This window comes from Halichoeres trimaculatus, unplaced genomic scaffold (genome assembly GCF_033239565.1).
Source record: "Halichoeres trimaculatus isolate MK-OKI-2021-1 unplaced genomic scaffold, fHalTri1.1 fHalTri1_scaffold_18, whole genome shotgun sequence".
NCBI classification, from domain to species: domain Eukaryota; kingdom Metazoa; phylum Chordata; class Actinopteri; order Labriformes; family Labridae; genus Halichoeres; species Halichoeres trimaculatus.
In genome coordinates, this window is record NW_027437196.1 from 26957335 (window position 1) to 26984931 (window position 27597).

At 40.1% G+C, this 27597-nt stretch overlaps 2 protein-coding genes across 2 annotated transcripts in view; both read right to left on the minus strand.

The window, feature by feature from the left end:
• The window catches only part of LOC141807430 (uncharacterized), a 75653-nt gene that overhangs the window by 22344 nt on the left and 25712 nt on the right, over window positions 1-27597 (minus strand). The window contains exon 5 of the mRNA XM_074693447.1: window positions 26148-26262. Coding sequence (XP_074549548.1) covers window positions 26148-26262 — 115 coding nt within the window. The remainder of the gene's footprint in view (window positions 1-26147; window positions 26263-27597) is intronic.
• Window positions 16409-23811, minus strand: LOC141807431 (palmdelphin-like). Its single transcript, XM_074693448.1, has 3 exons — window positions 23671-23811; window positions 20771-20872; window positions 16409-19042 (listed from the first exon to the last, which is right to left on the minus strand). The coding sequence occupies exons 2-3, from the start codon at window positions 20850-20852 to the stop codon at window positions 17823-17825; spliced, it is 1302 nt and encodes a 433-aa protein (XP_074549549.1). The 5' UTR covers window positions 20853-20872; window positions 23671-23811; the 3' UTR covers window positions 16409-17822.

Sequence of the window (27597 nt, forward strand, 5' to 3'; positions counted from 1 at the left end):
TTATTGGTATAATTATTTTTTGTTACAATATTTGTATTTTATCACATTGTAATACAAAGTCCTGCTAGATTCCCCTTTTTATTTATTGCTGACTTCATGTCCATCTACAGTCAGGTATAATGAATAAATTTATCATGACAAAATATGGGTATAAATACAATTATGGTTTTAAAGGTTGTTGGAGAATTTCAATATAACAAAAACGTAACCAAAAGCTAACATTCCTCAAAGCTAATAATGTTAGGAGAACGTTGGTGGAACCAAACATCTAACTAACAGGTTATGTTTAGAGAACACAACACAAACTTTCCATGGGAAACAAGGGGCAACCTGATATAACAACCAAAAATAACCTTCCATGAGTATAATTGCAACTTGCAGCATAGGGACTACAGCACTAAACTAGAGCAGAAAAAGTTTTTCTTTGCTTTCCTCTCCTGTGCTGAATTTGTCATTGTTCAGGAATTGTTCATCACACAGTTATCACGGTGATCTCTGGATGATGAGTCATAGAAATGCCAGGATGTTTTGTACTTAGGACACTAGGAGCTCCAGTTTGTCTGCTCTTCTCTGCACGGAAGTAAGACATTTTTGGGAGGCAAAAAATTTCCACTTGAAAAGGACTATCTGAGGGGGCAAGGCGGCCAAAATGACATCATTCGTCCACACAAAGCCACGCAGACCTCATGGATGAGTCAAGTATAAACCAAGCTTTAAGGTCACAAAGCAAACTGTGCTGAAATACTGAACCCTCACAACCACAGCCACTCTGTGCAGTTTGCCCCAATTTAGTACTCAATTGTGACTGAAACAAGCTGACGCATTTCCACAGCAGAGCTGCGTGATTCCTGGAGCAAAACTGTACCAAACACCTTAGACACCTTGGCTGAAGAGGGTTCTGATTCAGACCCTGATTACTATGATATTTAAAGTAATGTAGTGTTTTTCCACTGTAACGTAAAAGCTCTCAGTAGAGGGTAAAAATTTCACTCTTACTGCACAGGGCTGTTAGCTCCTGGTTAAGTGAATCCAGTATTGTTTGCCTCAGGCTCATTTGCATAGAGAAAGGCCTGTTCAGCTCCAAACTAATGGCTATTTAAAGGTACGCAAACAACACTGACCCACAGAGATGTCATTCACTCTGCAGAGCTGTTTGTAAACTAAACAATGACTTTTTGACTCATTCACTCAGGTTTCATGGGCGCTAAAGCCTCACCATCCCTGAGTGAGTCAGGCCCTCAGTCTCAGCACTAAATAAAAAAAAAAATCCTTAGGTTGAAAATTAAATCAATAAGCATTCACCAGGATTTGCTTTGACGCAGATTTCTTGACTCTCTCCTTAATTCAAGTTTATAACGGAGATAAAAAAGAAATGGTGTGACGACAAGTTTACACTAAACTTCTGCCCTTAAGCCGAAGCAGATGTAAATACAAACGTCTTAAACAATAACAACTTTATCGGCAGACAGAATCAGCACTTTAAAGAGAAGATAAACTCTTTGTCTAACTTGCTTGTAAAAATCTTAAGTTGCTCTCACACAATCACACACAAACACACACACATACATACACAGACGCCTACAGTGACACACAAGTTGGACAGCCTGGGCTCCATGGCAACCATCAATAGGCCTGACAGCACTCAGCTGTCGCCTCCTCCACCTCCCCCACACCACCACCTCATCATCATCATCATCAGACTGTTGACTGTGATTGGTGATTGGCTTTAAGGAGGAACAGTGCCAGCTCTCTGTGTACAGGCAGTTTGTTCAATGTGTTCAATTCACTGACTCCGTCATACAGTGGGAAATATTAGTTTCATTAATAAATTGAATTAAAAAAAAATAATTAAATCTAAGTTTAATGTTGACTTATTGGCTCATGGGCTTTAAAATTAATCTCCTGTGGTCACTGTTTTCACATTTTCTGACCGACCAGTCTGACATTATGGAAGGTAAAATGTAACTTAGACTAGTAGAAGACAGAACTAAGACACATGACGTCATGAATAGACAGGACAATTTGACATTAAATTCTGTATTCAAATACTGAATAGTAACAGAAACGCCACAGTGTAAGACCCAAAGGAGAAGCAGTGCTGCATGGAGTCATGGGGAAGTGACCACTGAAACTGTTTTCTTACAACATTTAAAAAGAGCTGATGAACCTTGTTAAACTGTAGAACTCTTAGCTTTGAGGTTTAGGGCTGAACAATTTTGGAAAATAATGTAATTGTGATTTTTTTACGCCCAATATTGCGATTGCAATTTTATGGGATGGGCTTTTGTTTTCTGCATTATTCTTAACACAACCAATAAATCATTCTTTTGTACAATTGTTAACATGTAAACATATCAATCCTGTAGGCCAGGTCTACATGTCATGAATAAATGAGATGCATGCATGCATGAATTGATAACAATAAAACATATCTTTATTTAACTGGAATAATCACAGTAGAAAATGGCAGATTGATATAACGTCAAGCCTTTTAGACGTGTTATATTTGTTTTGAGAAATATCATGTACAAGTTACAATATTTACTTCAGGTCTTGTTTTTTTTTTTTTTTAATTGCAGCTTTTGGGATTTGAAAATTGCTTTCTACAACATTTTGATGTTGGCTTCATTTAGGTTTATTGTTCAGCCCTAGTTTAAATCAGAAAAAAACATAATCTATTTAGTTGTGCAAGGCTCATTCTTTAAAAATATCATATAAATTTATTAATGATCTCAAAGCTAGAATCTATGTCTCACTCTGGACTTGCTCATGACGCGTTGATTTCCAAATTTTCTTCACAATTAATAACAGAAAAACACAATGAACTCTTGCTCTTTTTTTAATCCACTCTATTATCCATTTTATTCAGGCTGACTGCCTGTTGGTTTAACTTTGATCCTGTTCAACAGCTTTTCCATCCTTTGGTGTGAATGTTGTGCACTGCACGCCATAGCCCGGTTTGTGAATAATATTAAATCTTTGGTTCTCTAAGTTAATGTTTCTCCTACCAATCATACTTTCGCTCCTCATTTCACCATCCTGTTTGATTTTTGTTCTGTATTCCCTGCAGAAATGCTTTGACTGCATAGCATCCAGCATTATATGTGTCCCAACAACACCTGCTACTGTAAAGGAACTTTTAACAACAGATACCAATAAATGCCACCATGACACAACTAAAGAAACACCAATTCTGCTTTCAGTTGTATCAACATGTTAAGTTATCTTTCTCTAAGTCAAACTGAAGTATTGTATCTATTGCTTCTGTGTTAACAACCTGAACTTTACGTACCAGCAGCATGGAGTAGGTCATCCATAGAGAAATCATCTCCAATGTAAAGCATCCAATTAGCTCAGAGCAACAAAAACAAAGTACACTAACACTTCTGCTGTACAAGCTCCATATGCTGATTCACTGCTGCTCTTCAAAGTGAGTAAAAGCAAAGTTTGACCTCCTCCTGCGTGCTGGTGGTGTTAGCCTAGCACAGTCACACTCACAGGAGTATTGGCGGAGCTGTCATTCAGATGAGACTGAGTGGAGATGATGCCTCCTGCGGCGGTTTGCCAGTGATGAACACACACAATGTTCCAGTCCCAATCATGAATGTGTCTGATCCAAAGCAATAACTAATTAAAAAAATACTCCTGTTCTGACACTCTGTGACTGCTAAATATCACATTTTACCAGACATGCCGTACAAACAATACACCCACTCACATGTTGATCCTGTTTTTAAAAAGCCAGGCTGATCGTTATTTAACATGACAAGAGTGTAAAGTTAAACCAAAGTGTTGAAGACGAGCAGTGGCCGTCCGTGCTCCACTGTCTTCCCTTTATTCACTAATGGTTTCTTTAAAGCTCCCCTGAGGACTTTTTAGCTTGTACTGAAACAGACTGAAATCAAAGCAACTCCATGAGTCACAACAGCAAACAAGACCATTAACATTAAGACTAATTACATCTTCAGTTATTTTTAAAGCCTAAAACTGCTGCTGGAGGGAGGTGATTTGCAGCGTACTGCAGAGAGGGCAGCTTCCTGCTTTTAATGGAAGAGATTCTGGGTGAGTGATGAACTTGAGTGTTCAAAGTAGGCAGACAAAAAGTTAAATAGCAAACAACCAAACAAATGACAACAAGGATGAGATTAAAACAAATATTCTGGCCACAAGAGGTGCCACTGAGTTGTCAAAGATATATCTTTTACCAGTGTTTCCGAACCTTTTCCAACTCATGGCTCACTTTTATGTCTCAAAAATTTCCCTGGCCTCCTCTGAGCCCATAAATACAGAGGCCATATGTTGCCTTTTCAGAGCACTTTGTATTATTGAATATTCAACATAAAGGACTGCGCTGAATACGGCCATGCGTCCCACTGCAAAGGCCGATAACAAAAGTTCCTATCTCTCTTTGTCTCTTTGTTTGTCACAACCAATACTTGTAGGAAAAACAGAACAATACATTTTGAGCATTTTTGATATCCTTTAAAATGTTTTAGGTTCTGAGTTTTAAAATTTAAAAAGTTATTTTGTACATTTTTATTTTTTCATTTGTTTTTACTATTACTCCCCCTCACCTTACTCCCCCCTCACTCAAAAACATACTACCCTGCAGACTAAAAATACAGGAAGACAATTAAGGACAATCAAAAGACAGGTAGACCAAGACTAAAAAAACAAAGGTAGACAAATGAGGACAAACAAGACACAGATAGACAAATAAAGAGAAACAAGACACAGGAAGACAAAGACAAAACAGGTAGACAAATAAAGACAAACAAAATACAAGTAGACAAGGACAAACAATAGACAGGTAGTCAAAGACAAAAAAAACACAGGAAGACAACAACAAAGAAGAAACAGGAAGACAAGGACAAACAATAGACAGATAAAGAAAGATTTGCAGAACAGGTGGACAAGGACAAACAAGACACAGGTAGACAAGGACAAAAAACACGCGTAGACAACAACAAACAAGACACAGGTAGACAAGGACAAACAAAACACAGGCAGACAATCCAAAACACAAAAAAACACAGGTAGACAAAGACAAACTACAGGTAGACAAATGAAGGGAAACAAAAGACAAGTAGACAAGGACAAACAAAACACAGGTAGACAAATCATAACAAACAAAACACAGAAAAACACAGACAAATGAAACACAGGTAGACAACACCAAACAGGACTCAGGTAGACAAATGGAAACAAACACAACAAAGGTAAACAAATTAAGACAAACAAAACACAGGAAGACAAATAATGAAAAACAAAACACAGGTAGACAATCAAAAAAAAATCAGGAAGACAAAGACAAACTACAGGTAGACGAATAAAGACAAACTAAAGACTGGTAGACAAGGACAAACAAGACACAGGTCAACAAATAATAAACAAAACACAGAAAGACACAGACAAACGAAACACAGGTAGACAAGGACAAATAAGACACAGGTAGACAACACCAAATAAGACTCAGGTAGACAACACCAAACAAAACACAGGGAGACAAATGAAGACAAACAAAACACAGGTAGACAAATTAAGACAAACAAAACAGAGGTAAACAAATAAAGAGAAACAAAACACAGGTAGACAAATAAAGAGAAACAAAACACAGGTAGACAAATAAAGACAAACAAAACACAGGTAGACAAATTAAGACAAACAAAACACAGGTAGACAAATGAAGGTTACACAGCAGGCATATGATTCTAAACCACGGTTTCAAAGACTTTTCAACAGAGACCAAACTGAAAATGCTGAACTCCTCACAGCTACTTTTAAGCCTTTTGTTATAAAGCGACAGGGTGCCCACCTGTCAGTCAGCTAAGCCATGCCCCTGTATGAGAAAAACTGGTTTGACTGTTACTTAGTTATAAATGAACTCGTACGGTTTGCGTGAATAGAGAAATGACATCTCGACCGAATCTGTGGTTTCTGACATTTCTGCTTCGACCCTCAAGTGGACACTAAATGAACTACAGTTATTCACACGGAGGTTGTTGCTTTTGCAAGAACCATTTGTCTTTTAAGGTAATATCAAACTCAGACGCAGGAATGGAGACATTCACATTAGAGTATCAGTAACAGAATCAGCATGCTGGGTAAGAGAGGTGTTGAGTCATACACACGTACTGACTGACAGACACTGAAGACAGGATTTTGATCTCAGTTTTGCTTTTCTGAAGAGATGAATGAAACAACTGTGGTACTGGACGTTTTCTGTTTTTTAGAAGTCACCAAACCTCCTTAACAACACCGCATCACTGAGCATTACATTGTTATCCTAATGTCACGTTTACTGCTGCAGGTTTGTGTGTGTGTGTATCACACCTGTGTACAAGAAATGTCACAATGACTGTTCCTGTGAAGGAGTCATTTAAATCAAGAAAGGCAGGAACCAAGTGAATTATCACTCCACTGAATGCCTACTTTTCAAAAACAGTGAACGTCGGAGCTCAGTGAGGAGTGATTGAGACGTTTAGCCCTTCATGAGATGTCACGTTGGAGTTGTGAGATTGGACACGTGGAAGGATTATCAAGCGGTTTTCAGACCACTCAAAATTCAACTGCTTCACATGCTTCTGAAATGAGAAGTGTTCCCTGAAACGTCCTCAAAAACAGAAAGACATTGGACTGAAGTGCCTGTCGTATCAGGGGTATGGAGTTTATATAACTGCAGCTGAAGGTGAAAATTGATGAAGTACACAGAGGAGTGTTTTTTTTTTCTTCTTTTATTTCCACCCTGTGTACTGAATGTTCATGTCTCACCTCCCATGGTGTGTGGAGGATCAAAGGAAGCTCAAAGAGTTCATTTTGAGGCAGAAAGAAATTAAACAGGATCAATTTCCTGTTCTGGATTAATCCCCCCACAATTTGATGAAGCGTTAAGGAGGTAAATTATATCCTAATATTAGAAATTCATCAGAATTAGAGATTTTATCAAGCGAGTTATCACCCTCTGGTGAAATTCACCCTCGTCTTGCATGAAAAGACGTTCACCTGCCCACGCTTAGTCAGAGATTGGAACGACATGGTCTTTGTTTGTGTACTTAACGGCAGAAACTGGATTTTTTTAAAATGCAGTTTTATTTTAAGACTCTAAACTAACAAGAAAACTTTCCTGAGATTTTTACACGCTCACACTGACTGTGTTTCACTGGTATACAAAGAATCACTCGTCACCAGGAGAAAATGACAGACGTGAGTGCAAGTTCACTCAAAGGGATACAACTCTGTCAGAAGGGGTACCAATGCTCCCTCCCTTGCTGTGTGTTTGAGTGTGTTTCGTTGTCTTTGAAGTAGCCTCACAGAGGCACAGACATGTGTAAGAGTTTTCATTTCATGGTCGTGAGCCTTGAAGACACTGGCTCTTTGCCCCGACGCTCACATGCAATCACTGCAGACGAGTGTGTAAGACAGCTGAGCCCAACAGTCAACACAGAGTGGTCATTTTACACCAACGAGAAATAAAACATAGAGAACTAATATCGATTATATACGTATCAACACATCCTGACATGATCTGAAATGATCAAAATTGAAATAAAAAAAAATTCTGTTGCACAAGTTTCTGCTTCTTAGACGTCAGATTGTTACAACATAATCTGAAAAGAGGGCAGAGTAGTATTAATATTTGAAAATGATTTATTATTTTTTAAATAAACTTGTAAGTTATCATTAACAGCAAACTAAATGATGTATACGGTTACTATACGGATATATACTGATACTTGGGATATTGACATACAAATAACAAACAATTTATGCAACAGAAAAGTCTGAACACACTGATTTATTTTTTTAAAATCTAATCATAATTTTTACGTTTTATTTCAAACTCCTATAGATTTTTCCCTCCTCATTGTCAGGTATGAAGAGAAAACATGTAAGTGCTGCTGGAGTGCTAACTCCTAAAAAAATAAAAAATACTAAAAATAAATAAATAAAAATAAACGCTTAAGGATCGACAAAAAAAAACAACAAAAAAAAAACACTTTCACTGCTCCTCCAGTCAGAGTGAAATCCCCTGATATGAAATATTTCAGGATGTAAACCTTAAAAATGTGTTTGATCAGCTGATCTCAGCATCATGAGTCAAACTGAAATTATTATCAGTGATCCACTCAACATGAGGACAGTTTAACCTCACAGCTCATTCACACCCTCTGAAGTCCAGACACGCGCTCACACACGCACACACATAAATATACACACACACATATTTAGACGGCTGCAGATAGTCGATGCACAGCAAATTATCAACCCAATAACTGCTCCACCAGGAGGCTCACAGCACCCCTCCATCCACATCAATACTAAACACAGGACATGATTTCCATTTTAACAGCCGCAGCACATAATGCACCAGGATCCATACTCTGACACAAAATATCATCTTTGCAAACTTTTCATTGCATGTGTGTGTGAGAGAGTGTGTGTGAGAGTGTGTTGGTGTATTAATGGACCTACCTGGACAGTGTGGCGGGCTAATGCAGAGGGCTCTTCTCTGTTTCTGTGTGCAGCCTCATACTGGCAGCTCTGCCGGCTGCTGCTGCCTCTGATTGGACAGTCAGAGGAAGGGGGGAGTAATGGAGACAGCCAATGTGTGAGCGTTCCCTCACAAACACACACTCAAGCTGAGAGGGGCTCATCTTGTGCTCATATGTGCATTCAGTCTCACAGCAAGGCTGATTTCAAGAACCTGCCTGGTTTAAAACTCCTGCTTAGAAGAAATCTGTGGTAGATAGTTGAGGTTACACCTGATTTTGGACATTTTTATCTAATGCTGGGATAAAAATCACATTTCAAAAGAAGTCACCTGCTGATGAACCATTGTGCAGTTTGAGTATAGCACAGCTAGAAAAACTGTTGGGGAGCAGTGTCCTTACATGCTCTGCACTACTCTCCATCTCACTGCTGGTGCTTTTGAAATGCTGAGCTTGTATTGGAAAAAAATCTTGTAATCTTCAAAATTGACAAATTATAGAAAACTAGCGCATGCTGGCTGAGACATGAGGACCAGGCTGTTTATTTCTGTTGTAAAGATTGGCTTTTTGAATGAGTGTGTATGAGGTTGTTGGTGTTTCCGTAGCCAGCCTCTAGTGGACAATTGAGTTACTGCAGTTTAAACCATGTTCATTTAACAGTGTATTCACACCTGTGGCTTGTTTGCTTTGTTCAGAATCAGGGGCAAAAATGATACAATTGTTGAAGTTGTCACTTGGTTCATTGTGTTCACACGGCAAAAGTCCCTACTGGTCCAAAGTTGTAAACAAATACCAGGCGCAATCAAATTTTTCTTTCATTGGTCAAAATTCTTACATGGAGTGTGAGGAGTTTTCTGATCTTCATACATTCAGGTTCTTAAACGCTTTCCACAGAGAACAACAACAGCCATGGAGCATCATCAGCAGCGTGTGTGACTAGTTTTTGTTACAGCGTTCCTCTAGCTCAGGTACCTGGGTTCACTGTATTACACCAGGGAACAATTCAAAAAGAGTCTGTTGAGTTTGATTTTTATGCTGATTAAAAGTAAAATTGGCATGCTGATTCCAAAACTGCAATCAGTTTATTTCTAGCACGTCAAATTTTTTCCTCACAGCTTACCCTCAAAATTCCTCTGATTATCTGTAGTAAGACTTGTCAGCTGATTACGATTGGACCCATTTAAAGCTACGTGGAAACTTGTTTGTGCAGTCACAGTCGAGACAGTGTGGTGAGAGGTGTGTGCAGCTCCCAATAGGTCAGTACAATCAATATCTGCAAACAGAAAGCTAGCATAGCTAGAATTAAGAGGAATTGTGCTTTTCTCTTGACCTTGTAACCACTAATGGCGCCAGGATTTTGATTGTGGTTGGGCCTGGATGGGCCAGGTGAAAAAAGGTTCCCTTTTCTTTGTCCCACGTTTGAGGACAGTGACTCAGTAGACAACCTGCGTGACTCTTGTGTCGCTGTCCTCAGCTCAGTGCTGAAGTGAAAAAAACACTCACCTTGGCAGTAAGCCTAACTTAATTTATCTCTCTTAAATGTCCAGTGTCCTACATAAAAAGACTGTTTTACATCTTTGTCACAGCCAGGTAATGACGTTAACCTGAGCCTATCTGTTGCTTGCCTTGCTGTTGTGAAGGGTTGGGTACAGGAGGACATAATGGAGAAAGAGTGGCCCAGCTGGACGGTAACTCATCTGAGGTTTTACTTAAAATGGCAAGATTTTCCTGCTTTTCTGGGCATTTTTTCGTGAATTTCAATGAAAACAAGCTGCTTCGCCATGTTTAAGATAGAGCTAAGTGTTTACTGCCATCTGTTTTGGAGCTTGACGCTCATAAAGCAGGCACGCAAATGTCATTCATTTGATTGGATCAGAGACGAAGAGACCACACGTGGGGGTACAATCTACTCATTGGCTGAGAAGCTGTCACTGCGTGGTCAAACTGGGTGGGCCCAGGCCCTCCCAGGCCCAATAGTAGCGCCACAAGTGCTTGTAACCATGGACGTACTGTTACAAGTTCTATTTTGTCTTATGCTGTTTTTTAGTTTTCAAAGCTTGTAACTCTTCCATCTTAGTGTTTTATTTATGTAGGTTTAGATTTCCTGTAGCTCCTTATCATATGTCAATATTTGAAGATGTTTATAAAACAAACACATATTTGTTAAGTAAAGAATTTTTCATATTTTTTAAGAAAACAGGATCCTAAAGTTGAAAAAAATAATATCATAGAGAAAAACTTTGGATTCCACACCCAAAAATTAGTAAAAGAAAAAAAAAAAACTATCAGAACTAACTCAACAAAATTGTGTTATCAAGACATGCATTTCTTTTTTTCAAGAGTCCAGACTGCATCTGTAAAATAATGTGTTGATTCAGCTTTTAATATAAGGACGATGCCACCCCATGGAGCAGTAGATAAAGATGGGCTCTGCCACTCCTTCTTCTTCTTCTTCTATTGTTTTGTCTAAATGGCTGGTAACCAGGTGCATCACTGTTCCCAACTACTACAGTGTGATCCACAGTGATGAGTCAGTTGTTCCGGTTGCTGTGGTGATTGTGTTTCACTCCAAAGGAACCGCTACAGGGCTTGAATGAAAGTGAGCGGAGACCACCTTGACTCGTTTGTTTTGTCCTGCATCCGAGTGCAATTGCTGTTTTCATATATGACCAAACCAATTGGACTTTGGGGGGTGGGGGCGCTCACTGTTTCAGAACAACAGCCCCAAATAATCCAGGCATGAACACACCCTGAGCTCTGTATGTTTAGAACAGACATTGCAGCTTGTGTTAATCAAAAGAACCATATCACGCCTAAAGCCGTCTCTTTCAGTGTTTCTGACCAAGAATCCTTCAAATGAACCCACGATGAAGAAGTTCTCCACAGGTAAGTCTGTGCTTTTATTGAAACAAAGGAGAGTGTTTTCAAAAGGGAACTTTGTATTAGAAATGTCACTGTGGAGACATGGTGAAAGTCTCATTCAGAAGAAAAGAAATAAATCTTTTGATGGAACGGCTCTTCAAAGAATTCCATTCATCAGTGACTGTAATGAGCTCTCAGTTGGATTTCAGCAGACATAGTGAACTCATTCATCAATGATAATAAGCACACGAAGGACTTCTGAAACTCCATGTGCTTACATGTGTTTCACCAGGAGTTAAATGTTTTGGTCTTGGCTCCTTGACCACATTTAGATGTATTTTAATGATGTTAAATCAGGATAAGAAGCCAAGTTTACATTTTTATAGAGCAGTGACTTCACTCAACCCAATGGGACTGATAAACGCTTTCATTGAGAGCGACAGCACTCACAGAAAAGCAACATGTCATCCACTCATCAGCTGAGTCAGTCATCCCACACTGCCAGGGGTCAAAGTAGTACAAGATGCTAGCTGAGCCAACACTGTGCCATCCTCAGTATGGAGTAACATGTATCATTCACTCAGAAGATAAACAAGTCCTTTTTATCATTCAGTCTCCTTTCTGCTCTGATTCCTCTGCTCTGAAACCTGTTTCAGTTGACAGTGAAGCCCTTCATCAGAGGTTAGATGAACTGAACACAGAGTGAAGAAAATGTGATAGTTTTCACCTCACTGTGTTTCTGACTACAGCTGTTTGTGACATTGTTCATTAAGACGTCTGACCTATTATTATTATCATTTGTTACCTCAATCTGGCACTAGGATGTAGATTAAAACTAGAAAATAGTTGCCCTCTGTTTATCTTCATTGATTAGGGCTGATCTTTATTTATATAACTACTGTTTATTTCTATTCCGCTATAATACAGTCATCTATAAGTTTCACCAGCAGAGGGCGCTTGGTGCCTTATGCATCAGAAGCTGACGCCCGGTACAAGAAGACAGTCAGTACGCGATGAAGCAGTGTTCAGATCATCAGTTGATAACACTCCTGTTAACCTGGTAAACTGCTCGGTGAATAAAAATAGACAGCGATAGCGACAGATCATAAATGCCTTAAGCCCTTTGCACATATTTTTCGTGCAAATATTTTGCATGTTTTTTTTTTTTTCCAAACCCCTGTTTTTCAATGCAAGTTTTTAAACCAGCAAGCTGAGTGAAATTGCAGCTGTGATTTTCCAAAGTTTTGCTTGTGACGAGTACACATCCAACCAATCATAACACTCATTGTTGACAAATCACATACGAAAACATTGAACATTGATTGTGTTTGTGTCCCAGCACCCTTTATGACAAAAAAAACCCATAAAAAATACAAAGACAATGATTACATGGACATCGTTTGGAGGAGAATAGCTAGCTCAGTGTTACCCAACCCTGGTCCTGGAGGACCCCTGCCCTGCATGTTTTAGATGTTACCCCACTCCAGCACACCTGATTCAAATGAATGGCTCGTTATCAGGCTTGAGCAGAGCTTGATGACGAGCTGATCATTTGAATCAGGTGTGTTGAGTAACATCTAAAACATGCAGGGCAAGAGTCCTCCAGGACCAGGGTTAGGTAACACTGAGCTAGATATTAAATATGATGCCTCCAAATTTTTCTCAATTCCATGCAGTTTATTTGCATCGCTGCTGGTGTGCAAAGAGTGCAACAAATGTTGAGCTGAAGAGGGAATTCACAAGTTTACAGGTTTGTAAAAGTAGCTCGTAGCATTGTGCAGCTAAGATGGCAGATTAGTAGTCTTTGGTGATCACAGTAATGAACCAGAGGAGTATTTCACACCTGTGAGAGGTTGAAGCTAACTGTTGAGAGATGAACATAACAACTGTAAACACACGAGTTTACAGCCAGAACCCATGTTAAACAGAGTGAGTGTGTAGCGTCGAGAGTTGCCTGTGTGAACAGAGAGTGTGTGCCAGTGAGAGTTAAGCTAAGCTAAGGAGCACGTGTAGTCTTTTACTGGTGCTGATTCTGTTATTAAGCTCTTAGGAAGGAATGTAATTACCACATTTGTATTATTTGGTAAAAGATACTCTCAGTGTTGTCTTTGTAGTCAGATACAGTGTAGAAATACTTGATGTTCAGTTCATTGAAGGTGAACAGAATAAAAACATTTAAAAGACTCTGGTTAATGCCACATTATTTAATAACACCCCAATATGTAACAATGAAATGAATTTGAACTTCATCATGTTATAACGCCCCATTTCCTAATAATCTGCCATGTTTTGTCATTACATTCTTGAACACAAAATGTAAGTTCTTACTTATTACATGTGGGAACCCGCATTTTGTTAAAAGTGATGCAATATGTAAGAACTCATTACATAATGTGGCAAAGTGTATAACATTTTATGTTTGAGAATTTTATTACAAGATGAGGCAGATTATTAACAAGTGCAGCGTTATTACATAATGAAGTGAAATTTTTTTACATCATAACATACTGGGGTATTGCTGCTTAATGTGTTGTTACAGCATGTCAGACGATTTTATCCTTTTCTAAAGTGGTGTATGTGATAAGGTTGTAAAAATGCTGTAACAGAAGTGTCTTAAGTAATATTTCAGCGCTGTTGTACTTCGCAGTAATTGTAGTGTTTTCTGTTTATTGTGATAAGAAGAAGAAGAAAGTCAGTAAATGATGAAGAAGAGTACATGTCATGAGGCAAGATTGCTCCTGTCAACCTGTATTTCTGCTTTTGCAGCTTTTGCAGCTTTTGCAGATCCAGTGAAAAATAAATATGTTGCACGCGAGATGAGTTGGCCCATCATTTTCTGCAGTGTAACATCAACATCACTCTTTTCTTCTCATGATGAATCAGCATCACTGATTCTAACTTCAGGGCACCATGTTTGAGTTTCCTCCTAGTTAAATCAGACTGTAGCTGAAGTGATGAACTTTTTCTCTCTTATCATGAAGATAAGAGAGAAAAAGATAAGATAACAAACAAAGAAAACACTGATGACGATTCAGATCTGTTAAAACACTGAGAGCAACACTGTGTCACTTGCGAACAGATTTACATTGAGGTGTGAAATCAGCACAAACACATAAATAAGCTGAGGTGTTTACAGACCTGCTAACACTCCCAGCATAGGGAGGAGGTTTTAACCCTTTCTCCAGCTCTACTCCCAAACTCTGCTTCCTCCTGATTAGCTCCTCTTTTCTTTTGAGTTTGGTAATCGGTGATATAACTATGTTATAACTGTGATGCTGAAAGTCTTACATATTAAAGCCATTAACCAGGCATCAAAAACATAAAGCGCTGTGAGTGGTGCAGTACTCTCGCTTTATGTGAGAATTAGGGGTGAGCCCAAATCCTGAAAAGTCCCCAGATCAGGCACGGGAGACCCACCAAGCTGAACTTGAAGTATCTTACTTTAAGTGTATAAAATATTTTGATGGATTCAACAGAAATTGAGTTCAGATTAGGCCTGAGTAAACCTGGACTGACTGTTGGTCAGTTTTGATGTCCAGAAAACTCATTTAATTTATTGATCTATTGATCTGATTTTTACAGTGACAGTTAAGTCTAACCTCAGCCGAATCACATAAACTGTGAGTATAATGCATAGAAACCACAGACAGGAGAGTCAGGAAAAATAATGTCACAACCACCACAAGAAATGCAGAAAAAAACTTTTTTGAGTCCTCCCAGTCCTCCTCCCAGTGCAGCTAGAGCCCTAGACTGAGTCTAAGTCCGAGTAATCAATGCATAAGTTTTCAGCAGAGAAAAACACAGGTATATCTTCTTACTATTAAACTTCGTCAGCTGGTGTGGTGTTGCCATAGAGACTTGGACGTTTATATCAGTTTGGTCCTGCTCGCCCCGATCATAAAGCTAAGAAGAAGCATTGAGGGATAACCTTTATTGGCTCTGATAATTTCATTTTAAAGTGTGGATTAAGATCAGGCATATATCTAGAAGGGAGACTTTTTCAAGATTAGTTAGTAAGTCCTCTCAGCCCCTTTGGGTAGTGGTACCAGCTCTCATTGATCTAGAAGAAGTATATGTGATAAAAACCATCCAACTATCACCAGAGGAGAAAATATCTTCCACTAAAACAGCTTCTGTGTCTCTGCTGGATGGAGAAAATGAAATGCATTCATAAGCGTTTGAGTAAACTCTTCCAGAAAATGATAATTAAATTTCAGCAGCAGCAGCAGCAGTAATTACTATGGGTGCCCCTGGGTCCCTCACTCTTCAGGTTTTTGTCTTACATAAGAAATTGTTGTTATGTAACTATTCTTCAAGCAAGATGTCTACAGTGTCACCTCTTGTTTTTTCACCCTCCTCCATGTTCTCATAATGCCACAGAGAGATGCAGAGAGGAAGAGAAAGCAACCAAGGACGAGTGTTTCACAAGAGGAACAGAGGAGCAAAGCTCAGCTGTCAGTCCATGTGTCCATGCAGACGTGAGTCAGAGCAGATCTGCTGTCCTTGCTCTACGCAGAGGCTTAAACAAAAGATGGGTTGAATATCATAAATACCAGAGATTCATCTCAGATTGGGTCTAAATTTTTTATTTTTGAATTGAGCTTGAAAACAGGAAGGTACAGCGAGGAGCTCTTCAATGCACTTTTAATGTTTCAAAGGGAAATAAACTGTTTGGGTTGCTTTTGGTGACCCCTGTGGACGAGAACCTCACGTCTTTGATGATTATGTTGTGAAGCTGCTCGTAGTGTTTTTGGACTCATAATCTCCACCTGCTGTCTTTAACTGCCAACCGTATCACTCACCGGGAATCTCTGCCACGGCGATTAAAAAAACAAAGTCTGTTTCCACACCACACGCTGTCAATCATCATTTCTGACATCCACACAGCAGCGTTTACACACATTCAACGTGATGGTGGAGAATATCATCTCTATCTGCTCGTTCAGGTCGTATAAAGGTCGTGTATATAATCATCCAGATTCATCAGAAGATAAAAACTTTTACAGCTGTGTTGGAAATAACTCTGTGACCAAACATCGATGGGGAAATTGTTTTTATTCAGGAGGAAATGTAATCACACAGGTCAGTTCATCTTACAAAGTTAAATTAAATCAATCAAACAAAAGAGAGGCTTGATCATTCCAGCGTGATTTAGACTTTTTATATTTAATTATCTTAAAAAAGGCACAGCTTGTGTTTGACAGGTGGCTTTAACAGTGCTTGATGCTTGATTTAATAACACTTTTTGCAGATTTCCTTTTCTGATTTAGAAACTACATGAGTTCTGACACAGCTCGCCGACTGATTTGATAACACATCCCTAAAAACCCGGCTGTCTCAGGCTCTGCTCCATAAATTATGCAAAATGAATTTCCTCCCCATTTAGGCAGAAAAAACATCCAGTCTTGCACAGATGCTGGTCGATAAAGCTGCGTCATTGCAAACTTTCTTTTTTGTTTCACTGATGAAAAAGGCAAAGCCTTTTGTTTGGGAAACAGTGAGAGAACTTTGGTCTGAATTAGAAAAAGTCATAATGTTGTAGATTTGATTGAGATAAACGCACCAGGATAACATTTTCACGAGTGTGTTCATGAATGTTGCAGTCTCATTGTGTTGTTTTACTGATGACAATGCTCAGATTGTTCAGCTACGAAAAATCTGTTCAGCTGGATGAGAATCATTTCACAGCACGAGTAGCTCTGCAAAAGTGCTTCAGCCATAAATTAATAAGTTTATTAACAGTTTAATAACAGTTCTACATTAGATCACTAGTTATCCCTCATACTCTTTGAATTTTAACGATTCAAAACAATGCTTTGGAGTTGGCTGGTTCAAGTCCAATATTATTACAAGAAGTGAAAGAAACTGTCTTATTTACATCTTTTTTTAGTACTTCAATTAATTTTTATTCATTTTTGGGTTAAAACATTTTAAGAAGTGAAAGGAATTGTTTTATTTACATCTTTTTTAGTACTTCAATTTTTTTTTTTTTTTTTTTTAATTTTGGGGTTAAGGCATTTCTTTCTAAAGCTCTCTCAGGCACATTAATGTGCTTTGGTAGCTCTTGTCTTCAGAGGCTCAGTGGTTGAAACTGGTGGAGCTACATGTTAAAAAAAAAACTGAGGTTTTATTTAGATATTAATGTATTTATTAATAATGCATCTATTCTAAAATTTCTAAAATAAAAGAAGAAAAAGAACATGTCTAAGGTCGTTAACCAAAACTGGAGCATTGAAAACAGTCTCATTGTGCTCATTTTGTGGAGCCTTTGTTGATCTAAAAGTGTAATTCAACTTATCTGCCAGGAGGTGGCAACATAACGCCCTGAATCATTGTGACACAGGCACCACTGACACCATGTGCGCTGTCTTTCTATTTACTGTTGTCCTTTTTGCACGACATAGATTCACACAGTGGTTGAAGGCTGTTGGATGAACTCACAGTTGATGATGATGAACCCAGCCTCTCGTCCTATCTTCCTGTTGAGCAGAGCTTCATCTTGTCCAGATCTATGCTGCCTGTGTTAGCAGATCCTGCTTGTCCCTGCAGGTACGGGCTGTGTTTTCCAGGCTTGTGGATGAAGGTGGGCTTGTGAAGCCTTGAATCATCCTGGCGAGAGTGGGCGTCCTCTCTGCAGTCTGAAGCCTTGGCCATACCTACTTTTGGTTGAAAGACTTTGCTCTTGCAGCCCTCTGGGTGGTATGAGAGACACTCCTCCCCCTGACTTTCATTTGTAATGAACCGGCTCCCATTAAACTCTTCATCATCATCTTCATCACTGTTTCCTATGATCACCAGCTCAGCCTGGATGTCTTCGTCCTCCTCCTCCTCAGCGTTCTCGTAGCCCATGAAGATCATGGTGATGGGCTGTGAGTCTTGATCTTCTGGTAAGGTGTTGACCAGGTTTAAAGAGGGAGTACTCTCTGCACTGAAGGGGGAGTATCTGTTAGAATCCCAGGGGCTCCCTCTTAAAGTATCTGGGTCCACTCCAGACCTGTCCCTGGCAGGCGAAGCACTCTGGGGATCCACATCCATGTAGACTGGTTGTATGAGTGGGGGCATTCCTTCAGGTCTTGCTGTGACTGAGACCAGAGCAGCTGGGCTTGGACTGCTGGTGTCTGTCCTGGTTCTGGTTGGTCCTTGTGGAGTTGTAGCACCAGAGTTCAGACGACTGTCATTGCTGGATTGTTCTCTGTGGTTGACGTGGGGGCTTAGGCGGTCCTTTGACATGGAGTCTTTTGGGATGAGGCTGGGGCTTGGTGTTTTCCATCCCTCTGGGTCTTTGCTTCTCTGGTTTTCCTCTCCAAGGGCTCCACCCCTGAACAAAGGACTGGGGCTGCCTGAAGGGGTCAGCCTCTGTGTCTTATTTGGTGTCCTGGGTGTTGAAGGTCTGCTGTTCCCTGTGTAGGGGGCGGAGTACACAGGCAGGTGGTACTGCACCTCAGTGGGCACATCCTTATCCACAGCCTTATGCAGCAGCTCCTCCACCTCTTTGGATGTCATCTCTCCGACAGCCCCATTCTGTGTTTGGCCCCCGTCTGAGTGCAGGGCATATACAGACTTGTGTCCATCATCGTACACCTTTAACCCTCTTTCTTCTATGGTTTCTGGAGTGATTGTGGACGTAGAGACCACCTGACTTCTTCCAGTCCTTCTGTCATGCTCCACACTGATCTCCATCGCAAATGTAGCTGTGAAGGAGAAAATACTCTTTAGTAAAGCATGTGTCTGTCAGTCATATATAACCTTTTTGATCATTTGGGGTCACCAAATCAGCTGTTCTGGAAACTTTATTGTCAATGAAAAGGATTTTTATAAATCCCAAGTTTCCTTCATGATGCTGTTGACGGGGACCAAACATGACCTTGACCATCCTTATAAATGGATAATCAGTGGCTGCTGTGTTTTTTGTAAATCTTGTGAGGATTTCATAATAAGCCCTGTTTTCCCCAAGTGGTCCGTCATGGATCAGTACAGTTTGGTTCAGGTTGGACCAAACTCCACAGCCAACCGTGCACCAATGCAACACAGTGTACCCAGCTAATAAATCCAACGGAGAAGAGAAACATGACAGAGTAAACAAAGAGCATGGATGGAAGACATCCAGCTATTTGTCTTCTTTGTGATTGTCATGTGGCTCTTTGTTTCAAAGAACAATCAAGCTTTCATTCAGAGATGACTGTGTTCCACCAGGAGAGCAGCTGCTTTTGCACAGTAAGTGGCGATTCTTTCGACCAATTACTGGACTGCAGTGTTTCTAGCTCCACCTTCTGGGATCGTATTGGTATATCTGGCACCCCAACAGAAGGGTCCCAAAAAGTGGGATGGTACGATAAGACGGTACAGTAATTTGGGGACCTGTGTGTGTCGTACAAAGATGAACTGAACTGAGCCACTTGGTGGAATTGTGGCTTGTTCGAGCCTGAAATGTAAATCGAATTTGAATTTGAATTTTGAAATTGAATATGTCTTTATTGTCCACCAAAGTGGAAAATTGTCTTTGGCTCACCAACACAAGAAACAGACATTACTAAGATACAAAGAATGTCATACATAAAAACATATATGATACACAATATAAAGGTCAAGATAAAACAGGATCTAGTTAAATAAATTAATAAAACACAGTATTGAAACAGTTCAGGTCATTTTGTGGATTTGTCACTTAGTCCTATTTAAGATGGTGGTAGCATTTGGTATAAAAGATTTTTTAAAAAGACCTTTGGCCAGAGGAACTCTATATCGCCTCCCAGACCTCAGAGGCTCGAACGACCCACGATGTAGTAAAAATGTTATGAAACCAAAATGTAATAACTTTTTGCCCAAAATGTAAAAACTTGTAACATTTTGAGTCAGTTATTATATTTTAGGTTCATAACTGTTTTTTGAGGGGTCATACGTTAAGGGTTGTTGTTACATTTCAGGCTCTAACAGGGCTATAGTGAATTTACTGTGTGATGAAAATCAAACATCACAACGCTTTACATACCATCAACTGATAATAGCAGAGAAGTGTTTTTTTGGACTGATTAAGAGGTGCTTTTTGCACTCCAGTCTTCTGTCACACTCATTAAACCCTCCTCACTGTATTACTGATGAATGACACTGGCAGAGCTTCAGGCTCAGACTCATGGGAATACTCTGAACTCATCAGTTTGAAATCACAGCTTCATTATCTGTATATATGCAGCTCTTGAAACAACATAATAGATCAAGGCGATATTTTCTGTCAGAGCAGCTCGTCTGATGCAGTCGGCAGTGCTTTGAGTGAACAAAATGGATGTCTACCATGACATTAGGGCTAAGCGTCTACAGATGAGAGTACTCCTCTTCACTCTTACAGTGTTTTAATCCTGTTATCCTGAGCGTTGTGTCATTAACAGACACAAACATACATACCAGTTATATAACGTCTATACCTTTCTTTGGTTCCTCACACCCCACCTCCGGAGTTTTCTCCCGTCGAAGAGGGGAGAATGATGGAACAGCTTTGTGTGGCATTATAACATGATTTGTTAAATCTGTGGAGAAAATATTAAACAATTAAACACCAGGAAACAATGAAGTATTGAAAAAGAAAAGATCTGTTTTCATTCTAAAGCTGGAACCAAACAATGATATCATTCTCTTGAGTAGTTAGCCTAGCTTAGCATGAAAACTGTTGGCAGAGGCTTGTTTATCTTAATTCCCATTTACACAATCACAATATGTCCAGTCTCTGTGCTACTACAGTCTTTGTCTCTATCTCCTGTAATCAATCACTCAATTTTTATTTATATACTGCCAAATCACAACAAACGTTATCTCAGGACACTTTATCTTATTAGAGACCTAACATCAAGACCAGATAAAAAGTCTGATCTGATCTTAACCCACCACGGGTAAAGACCTTTGCAGCATTTATCAAGTTACAGTGAAGAGGAAAAACTTCCCTTTAACGGGCAGAAACCTCGGACAGAACCAGGCTCATGTTAGACAGACATCTGAGGAGACTCTGTGAGTCCAGTTTCCACCAAGAGGTCTGGTGTGGATCAAAACAGTTTGGTACGGGTCAGATCTGCAAAGCCTGATCCTGTTTGCGTTCCCACAGCCAACCATGCCCTTCTTGGTGGGTGGCTTGTGAGCCAGATGCTGATAGTCAACTACGTAATAGGGTAACGGAATAGCAGCGCGACACAGTGTACCCTGCTAATAATCCCAACAAAGAAGAAGAATGCAACATCCCTATTTTCCAAACAAAAAGAAATGTATCTTAAAAAATGCAACTGGAGATTCAATCATGGCAGAGTTATGTGTTGGTCTTTATTACTTAAGCCCTGTTTCCACCAAGCAGTCTGGTTCAGATCAGTACAGTTTGGTAAGGCTTGTCTCGGTCAATCTTGGTCTTGTTTGCGTTTCCACAGCCAACCATGCCCCCTTGGGGTAGGCGGCTTATAAGCTGGATGCCGACAGCCGCATGTAGTGTGACGCCATAGCAGTGTGACACAGTTAACCTTGCTAATAAATCCAGTGAAGAAGAAAAACGTGACACAGTAAATAAAGAGCAACGATGGAAGACATTCAACATTTCATCCTCTCTGTGACTGACATTCAGCTCTTTGATACAAAGAACAATTAAGCTTTGTTTTAGAGAAGTCTGTGTGCCGCCAGGAGAAATGCAGCCGCTATCACATGGTACGTGACGACTCTTTTAACAAATCAACGGACTGCCGTGTTGTAGCTCCACCTTCAGAGAGCGGATCGATTCAGTCTGGTACCCATAAGAAAGGGTCCCAAAAAGTGGGACGACTCGTCTCAGTTATTTGGGGGTCTGTCCCGGCATAAGTCAGTGGAAACATCACAAAATGTGTGCCGTACCGAGACAGACCAGAACCGGTCTGTTTGGCGGAAACGCAGCTTTAGTTGTTGCACAGGAAGTGAAGATTCTTTCAACCAATCAACAAACTGCAGTGTTTCTAGCTCCACTCACTGGGGTAGAATCAATGGCTGCGTTTCCACCAAGCAGTACGGGTCGGTTCAGTACGGTTTGGGACGGTTTGGGACGGTTTGGGACAGTAAAGTCTCATCCCGTTTGCGTTTCCACAGCAAACTGTGTCCTCTCGTGGTGGGTGGCGTGTAAGCCGCATGCCGGAAGCCACAGCTGGTAAACAATAGCGGGACACCGTAGCAGCTTACCCCGCGATTAAATCCAACAAGGAAGAAAACGCGACACAGTAAACAAAGAGCACGGATGGAAGACATGCAGCATTTCATCCTCTCTGTGATTTTCATGTAACTCTCTGATACAAAGTGCAATCAAGCTTTGTTTCAGAGAAGCCTGTGAGCCGCCAGGAGAAATGCAGCCGCTGTCGGGGTGAGTTACGATTCTTTTGACCAATCAACCGTCTGCAGTGTGTTGCTCCACCTCCCGAGAGCGGATCGGTTCAGTCTGGCACCCATACGGAAGGGTCCCAAAAAAGTGGGACGGCTCGTCTCGGTTTTTAGGGATCCGTCCCGGGATGAGTCTGTGGAAATGCCGCTAAAAGCGCACCGTACCGAGACGAACCGACCCGGACTGCTTGGTGGAAACGCGGCTAATATGTCTGACTCTCCAACAAAAGGGTACTAAAAAGTGAGACGGTACTTGATTTTATTTTGGGGATCTGTCCTGAATTTAGTCAAAAGAAACTCCACAAATCACGTGCTGTATCCAGACGACTGAACTGAAACGCTTGAGACAGGGCCTAACATGAGTCTGGTTCTGCTCATGGTTTTTCTAGACAAGCTCTGGATTCAGATTCATCCAAAAACATCCCTAAAGATTTTTTTTTTCATTTTTTCATTTTGCTCACACATTTTCTAAGTCAGGTAATGTGTGAAGCATTGTCCTGTGTTCATTCAGGTTAATCTTTGCCATACGAAAATGAACACTGTCACAAGTTGCCTGAAGAAAACCTCAGAGGAGAGCTGGTTAACAGTTTAATATTGATTAGAACTACTTGTTCTTTTTGTGTTAACATCACTATGAATTTCAACACCATATCTTTTTCTGTAATAAACATTCAATGTTAAGATTGAATCATGGACTTGAACATGCGCAACCAGTAAATGATCTACCAGTGTTAGGGGTTAGTAATCATACACCCAACAAAATGTAAAGGGAATCTAAATGACAGTTTTAATCCAAACTTATAATAAATGTATAAGGTGATTTATATGTTACACTATCCTAACATGTTAAGACATGTTTGATTTTTTTTTTTTTTATCTTTGATTACAAGATCGGAACATGTCAAACGAAACTATCATGAAAACATAGAAATGATCTGAAAGTGTTTACCTGCATGGAAGTCTGCGTTGAGCTCCTAAATGTGAAGACAGAGCGGTTGAGGGTCAAAGTGGTACGAGAAGCAGGAAATCAAACTCACAGCAAGGCGTTGGATTAATGATGTTAGGCACCGCACGTCACGTTACTGTCTGAGTTATTACACTGTGTGCTCCTTAAGATTAGATGGAGATAGAAAGCAGAACATGAAATCATGCATATCTTTGTTCCCTCTACACCCACCACCAGCAATCCATTTACCTGCCACCTTATCCACTAAAGACGCCTCTTGTGAACTAAATCACACCCACACAGTCCACGAGGAGAGCATCTTGTTAGAAACAAACAGAGATGAGAGGAAGAGCCAAAGGCAGCATGGAGTGAGTAGAAACAATCATGCCTGAATTCAGTTTCAGATAGAAAGACAGATTCAAACTGAGAGCAACAGGAGACATGACGACGGGAGGTTAGATGTTGTGTGCAGAGTGTTAGATACTGGGATACTCTCACCAAAACTGTAGCTAATCCACAATATCCACAGTTTGCAGGGGTTATATATTATTCTTTAATGTTTTTTCTACTTCACTTCTTGTGTTTAAAAGAAAAACACACACGTTTGGAAATGTGAAATGACTCAAACCAAAATTTGACTCGGCACTGAGTCACTGTTGCCATGTCCTGGTTTGTGTGTTATTCATTGCATGATATTGAACTCAAACAAATGTTTGGTGCATTAATTCAACGCATATGTAACACATTTACAATAACCACTGATTTTACAATACACACTCATGATCAAAATCTTAAGACCAGATGGAAAAAATGCAAGAATTCACATTTGGTACCATTAGATTTTAAGAACGTTTGAAGAAGAGTATCATAATAGAAAAAAAAGAAATAAGAGTGAGACAAAAAATGAAATAAGCAATTTATTGTTTATTATTTTTTATTACAACTGGGGATGTTGGATACCACTTTTTATGCAGACTGATACCAGGACGAGTACTCCTTCTTGAGTACTCACTGATACCGAGTACCGATACTACTAGCACTTTTGATACATAAAATTTCAGTTAACAGTAGCAAAGGTAGCACAGTCACTCTGCCATTAAGTCCAAATAAAACACAAACAACTCTCTCTGAGTTCAGATTTTTTTTTATATATATTAAAATATATATATATCGAAATTGCACAATAAAGCTAACAACTGTCAGAGTTTACTTTTTTTTTAAGTAAACGAAAGTGCAAAATAAAAAAGTTTAACTGTTATCTCTTCCTGGTTCATTCATATTGACTGAAAGGACCTGGCGCACATTTGCAGCGATGTTAAACCGCAGCAATTAGCAGCCTCTAGTGGCGAGGAAGAGTTGCTGGACATAACATTTTTTTGCCTAGAGTATCTGCCGCTGGTATCTGCAGCCTTCCTGAGCACCGATACCTTGAAAAAAAGCTGGTATCGGCCCGTTACCGATACCAGGTATCAACAATTAAAACAACAGTTAAAGGTAAATAGTCTGTTCATCAGCTGATCAAAAATGAAAGCCCACAGCCTTTGAAAGACTAAATCAGCTCTGAAATGTGGATCAGTGTGATTTCCTGTCAGGTATTCTCTCTGGTCTGTTTGGGAATGACTGGGTTTTTCAACAGGACAACGCTGCAGGTCACAATGGGCGCCTGACAAAGGACTTCTTCCAGAGGAATCAGCTCACTCTTTGGACCATCCTGATGTTCCCCTGATCTAAATCACTCTGACAACAATTGGGGATGGATGGAGAGGGACGTTCTAAAAAATGGTCTTCAGCTTTTGATCAGGTGTGTATGGAGGTAACCCATATGTTACTGAAGAGACTTTGAAGCTCATCGTTGACAGAGGGTGTTTTTGGTAACGCTGAACTCAACCCAGCTCTGTTAAAGTTAGTATGAGGTCAAGTGTCAGACGTTTAATAACTTTGAATATAAAGAGTAACACAACAAAACCTCAAACCTGTTCAGTGTGTGCAGATGGAGAAATAAAGGACTCAGACCAAAGCTGATTTTTTGACCAGGCTTAAACATATTTTTACATTTCTCTTTTTCTGTTTTTGTTTTTTTTTGTCATTCAGCCTCAAGTGGACACTCTGAGAACTGCAGTTCAAGCTTCATGTTTGTAGACCAGAGGTTGCCGCTTGAAATTAACATTTAAAAAACCTAATGATGAAAACTTGATGAAGGGTCTTTAATGGCTACGTAGTGATATAAAAGATAGATCTCTCGATCTTAAAAGTCCAAAGTATCCCTTAATGTGTAAACTGTCAGTAATTTACCAAGCGTATTCCCATACATACGCTGTTGCTTAGAGAAGAGTTAGTTCAGTATGAGAAGATCACACAAAGCTCACACAAAGTTTTAGGGGTTATTGATTAATAACTAATTTGTCAGTCAGAAATGAAAGTGTTAAAGCGGTCAAGCAGCAGCAGGAGCTTCGATTTAACAACTTTTTATCTGAGCCTACCTTGATGATGTCCTCAGTCGTCCTCTCCACCTCTTTTAACCGCTTCAGAACCACTTCCTCATTGGCAGAGATACTGAGCTCCTCTGTTTCCAGGGCCTCAATCTCCTTCTCTATTCTGTGCAGGAGAGAGATAAACAGTCACTGGAGAACTCTGAAACAGACACAACTAGAGCAGGGTTGTTAAACATACAGCCTGCGGGCCAAAACAGGCCCTCCAGAGAATCCACTGGGGCCCAAAGGATGACTGTGCAAAGAGTAAAAACGAGAGAAGAGCAACTTTAATACAAACCTTTTTCCTGTTGGTTGAACCTTATTTATGCGCTGTCACAACCTTAATGTATTCACTAGATATGAATTTAAAATGATAGTGGCAGCAGGGTAACTCCATCTTCCTTCTGCATTGTTCCTTCTTTAGTTTTTATGGTGTGCCCAAGTGAAGAGATACAGAAGTTAGTCAGGTCGATCCTAATGTTTCTGAAATAGGAGAGTTCACTTAGTCTGACCAAAACTGACACAAAGGAGAAATGCTGAACGATGCAGACTTGGAATCAAACTGGACTGTTATGCCCAGTTTTCACCAAGTGGTTTGGTTCAGTTCGTCTCAGTACGGCACACATGTTGTGGCGTTTCCATTGTATTACCCTGGGTGCAGGTCCCCAAATGACCATCCCGTAGCGCCCCACTTTTTGGTACCCTTCTGGTGGGGTGCCAGAAATACTGATCCAACCCAGAAGGTGGAGCTAGAAACACTGCAGTTCGTTGATTGGTCAAAAGAGTTGTCACTTCCAGCTGCTGTATTTCTCCTGGCAGCACACAGTCTTCTCTGAAACAAAGTTTGATTGTGTTTGGTAACAAAAAGCCACATGCCAATCACAAAGGAGACAAGTTGCTGGATGTCTTCATCGTTGCTCTTTGTTTAGTGTGTCATGTTTTTCTTCTTTATTGGATTTATTAGTGGGGTACACTGTGTTGCGCTGCAATGGTGTCACACTATTATTTTACTGATGCAACTATCAGCTTCCAGCTTACGCTCTGCCTACCTCCAGGGGGCACAGTTGGCTGTGGAAATGCAAACAGAACCAGGCTTAACCGAGCCAACCCGTACCAAACAGTATTGATCTAAACCGGACCTTTTGGTGGAAATGGGGCTAGAGACCAGGTTACACATAACCACTCTGGTACCACCTCTGATGCTGACTCAGTGATGGGATGACCTGAAGGAGCGAAATGTGATATTTAAAGGTACTGCAGCGCCTGCCATTACTACAAAATTAATCCAAGGAACCCTTTCCTTCAAGAAAAAGGACAGATCTTGCGTCTCATCGCTCAACTTTACAGGCCAGTATAGGATCATCAATAGGAGTCTTGATCAACATGCCACAAATGAACTTGTTTTCCCAGAAAAATCAAACTAAACCACAGATACTAAGCAATAGCATCCGTTTATTTA

Coding starts and splice junctions, on each gene's coding strand:
- LOC141807431 (XM_074693448.1), bottom strand. CDS start 20,852: ATGCCACACAAAGCTGTTCCATCATTCTCCCCTCTTCGACGGGAGAAA. Junction 19,043..20,770: donor GTGTGAGGAACCAAAGAAAG/GTATAGACGTTA, acceptor TCTCCTTCACAG/CTACATTTGCGATGGAGATC.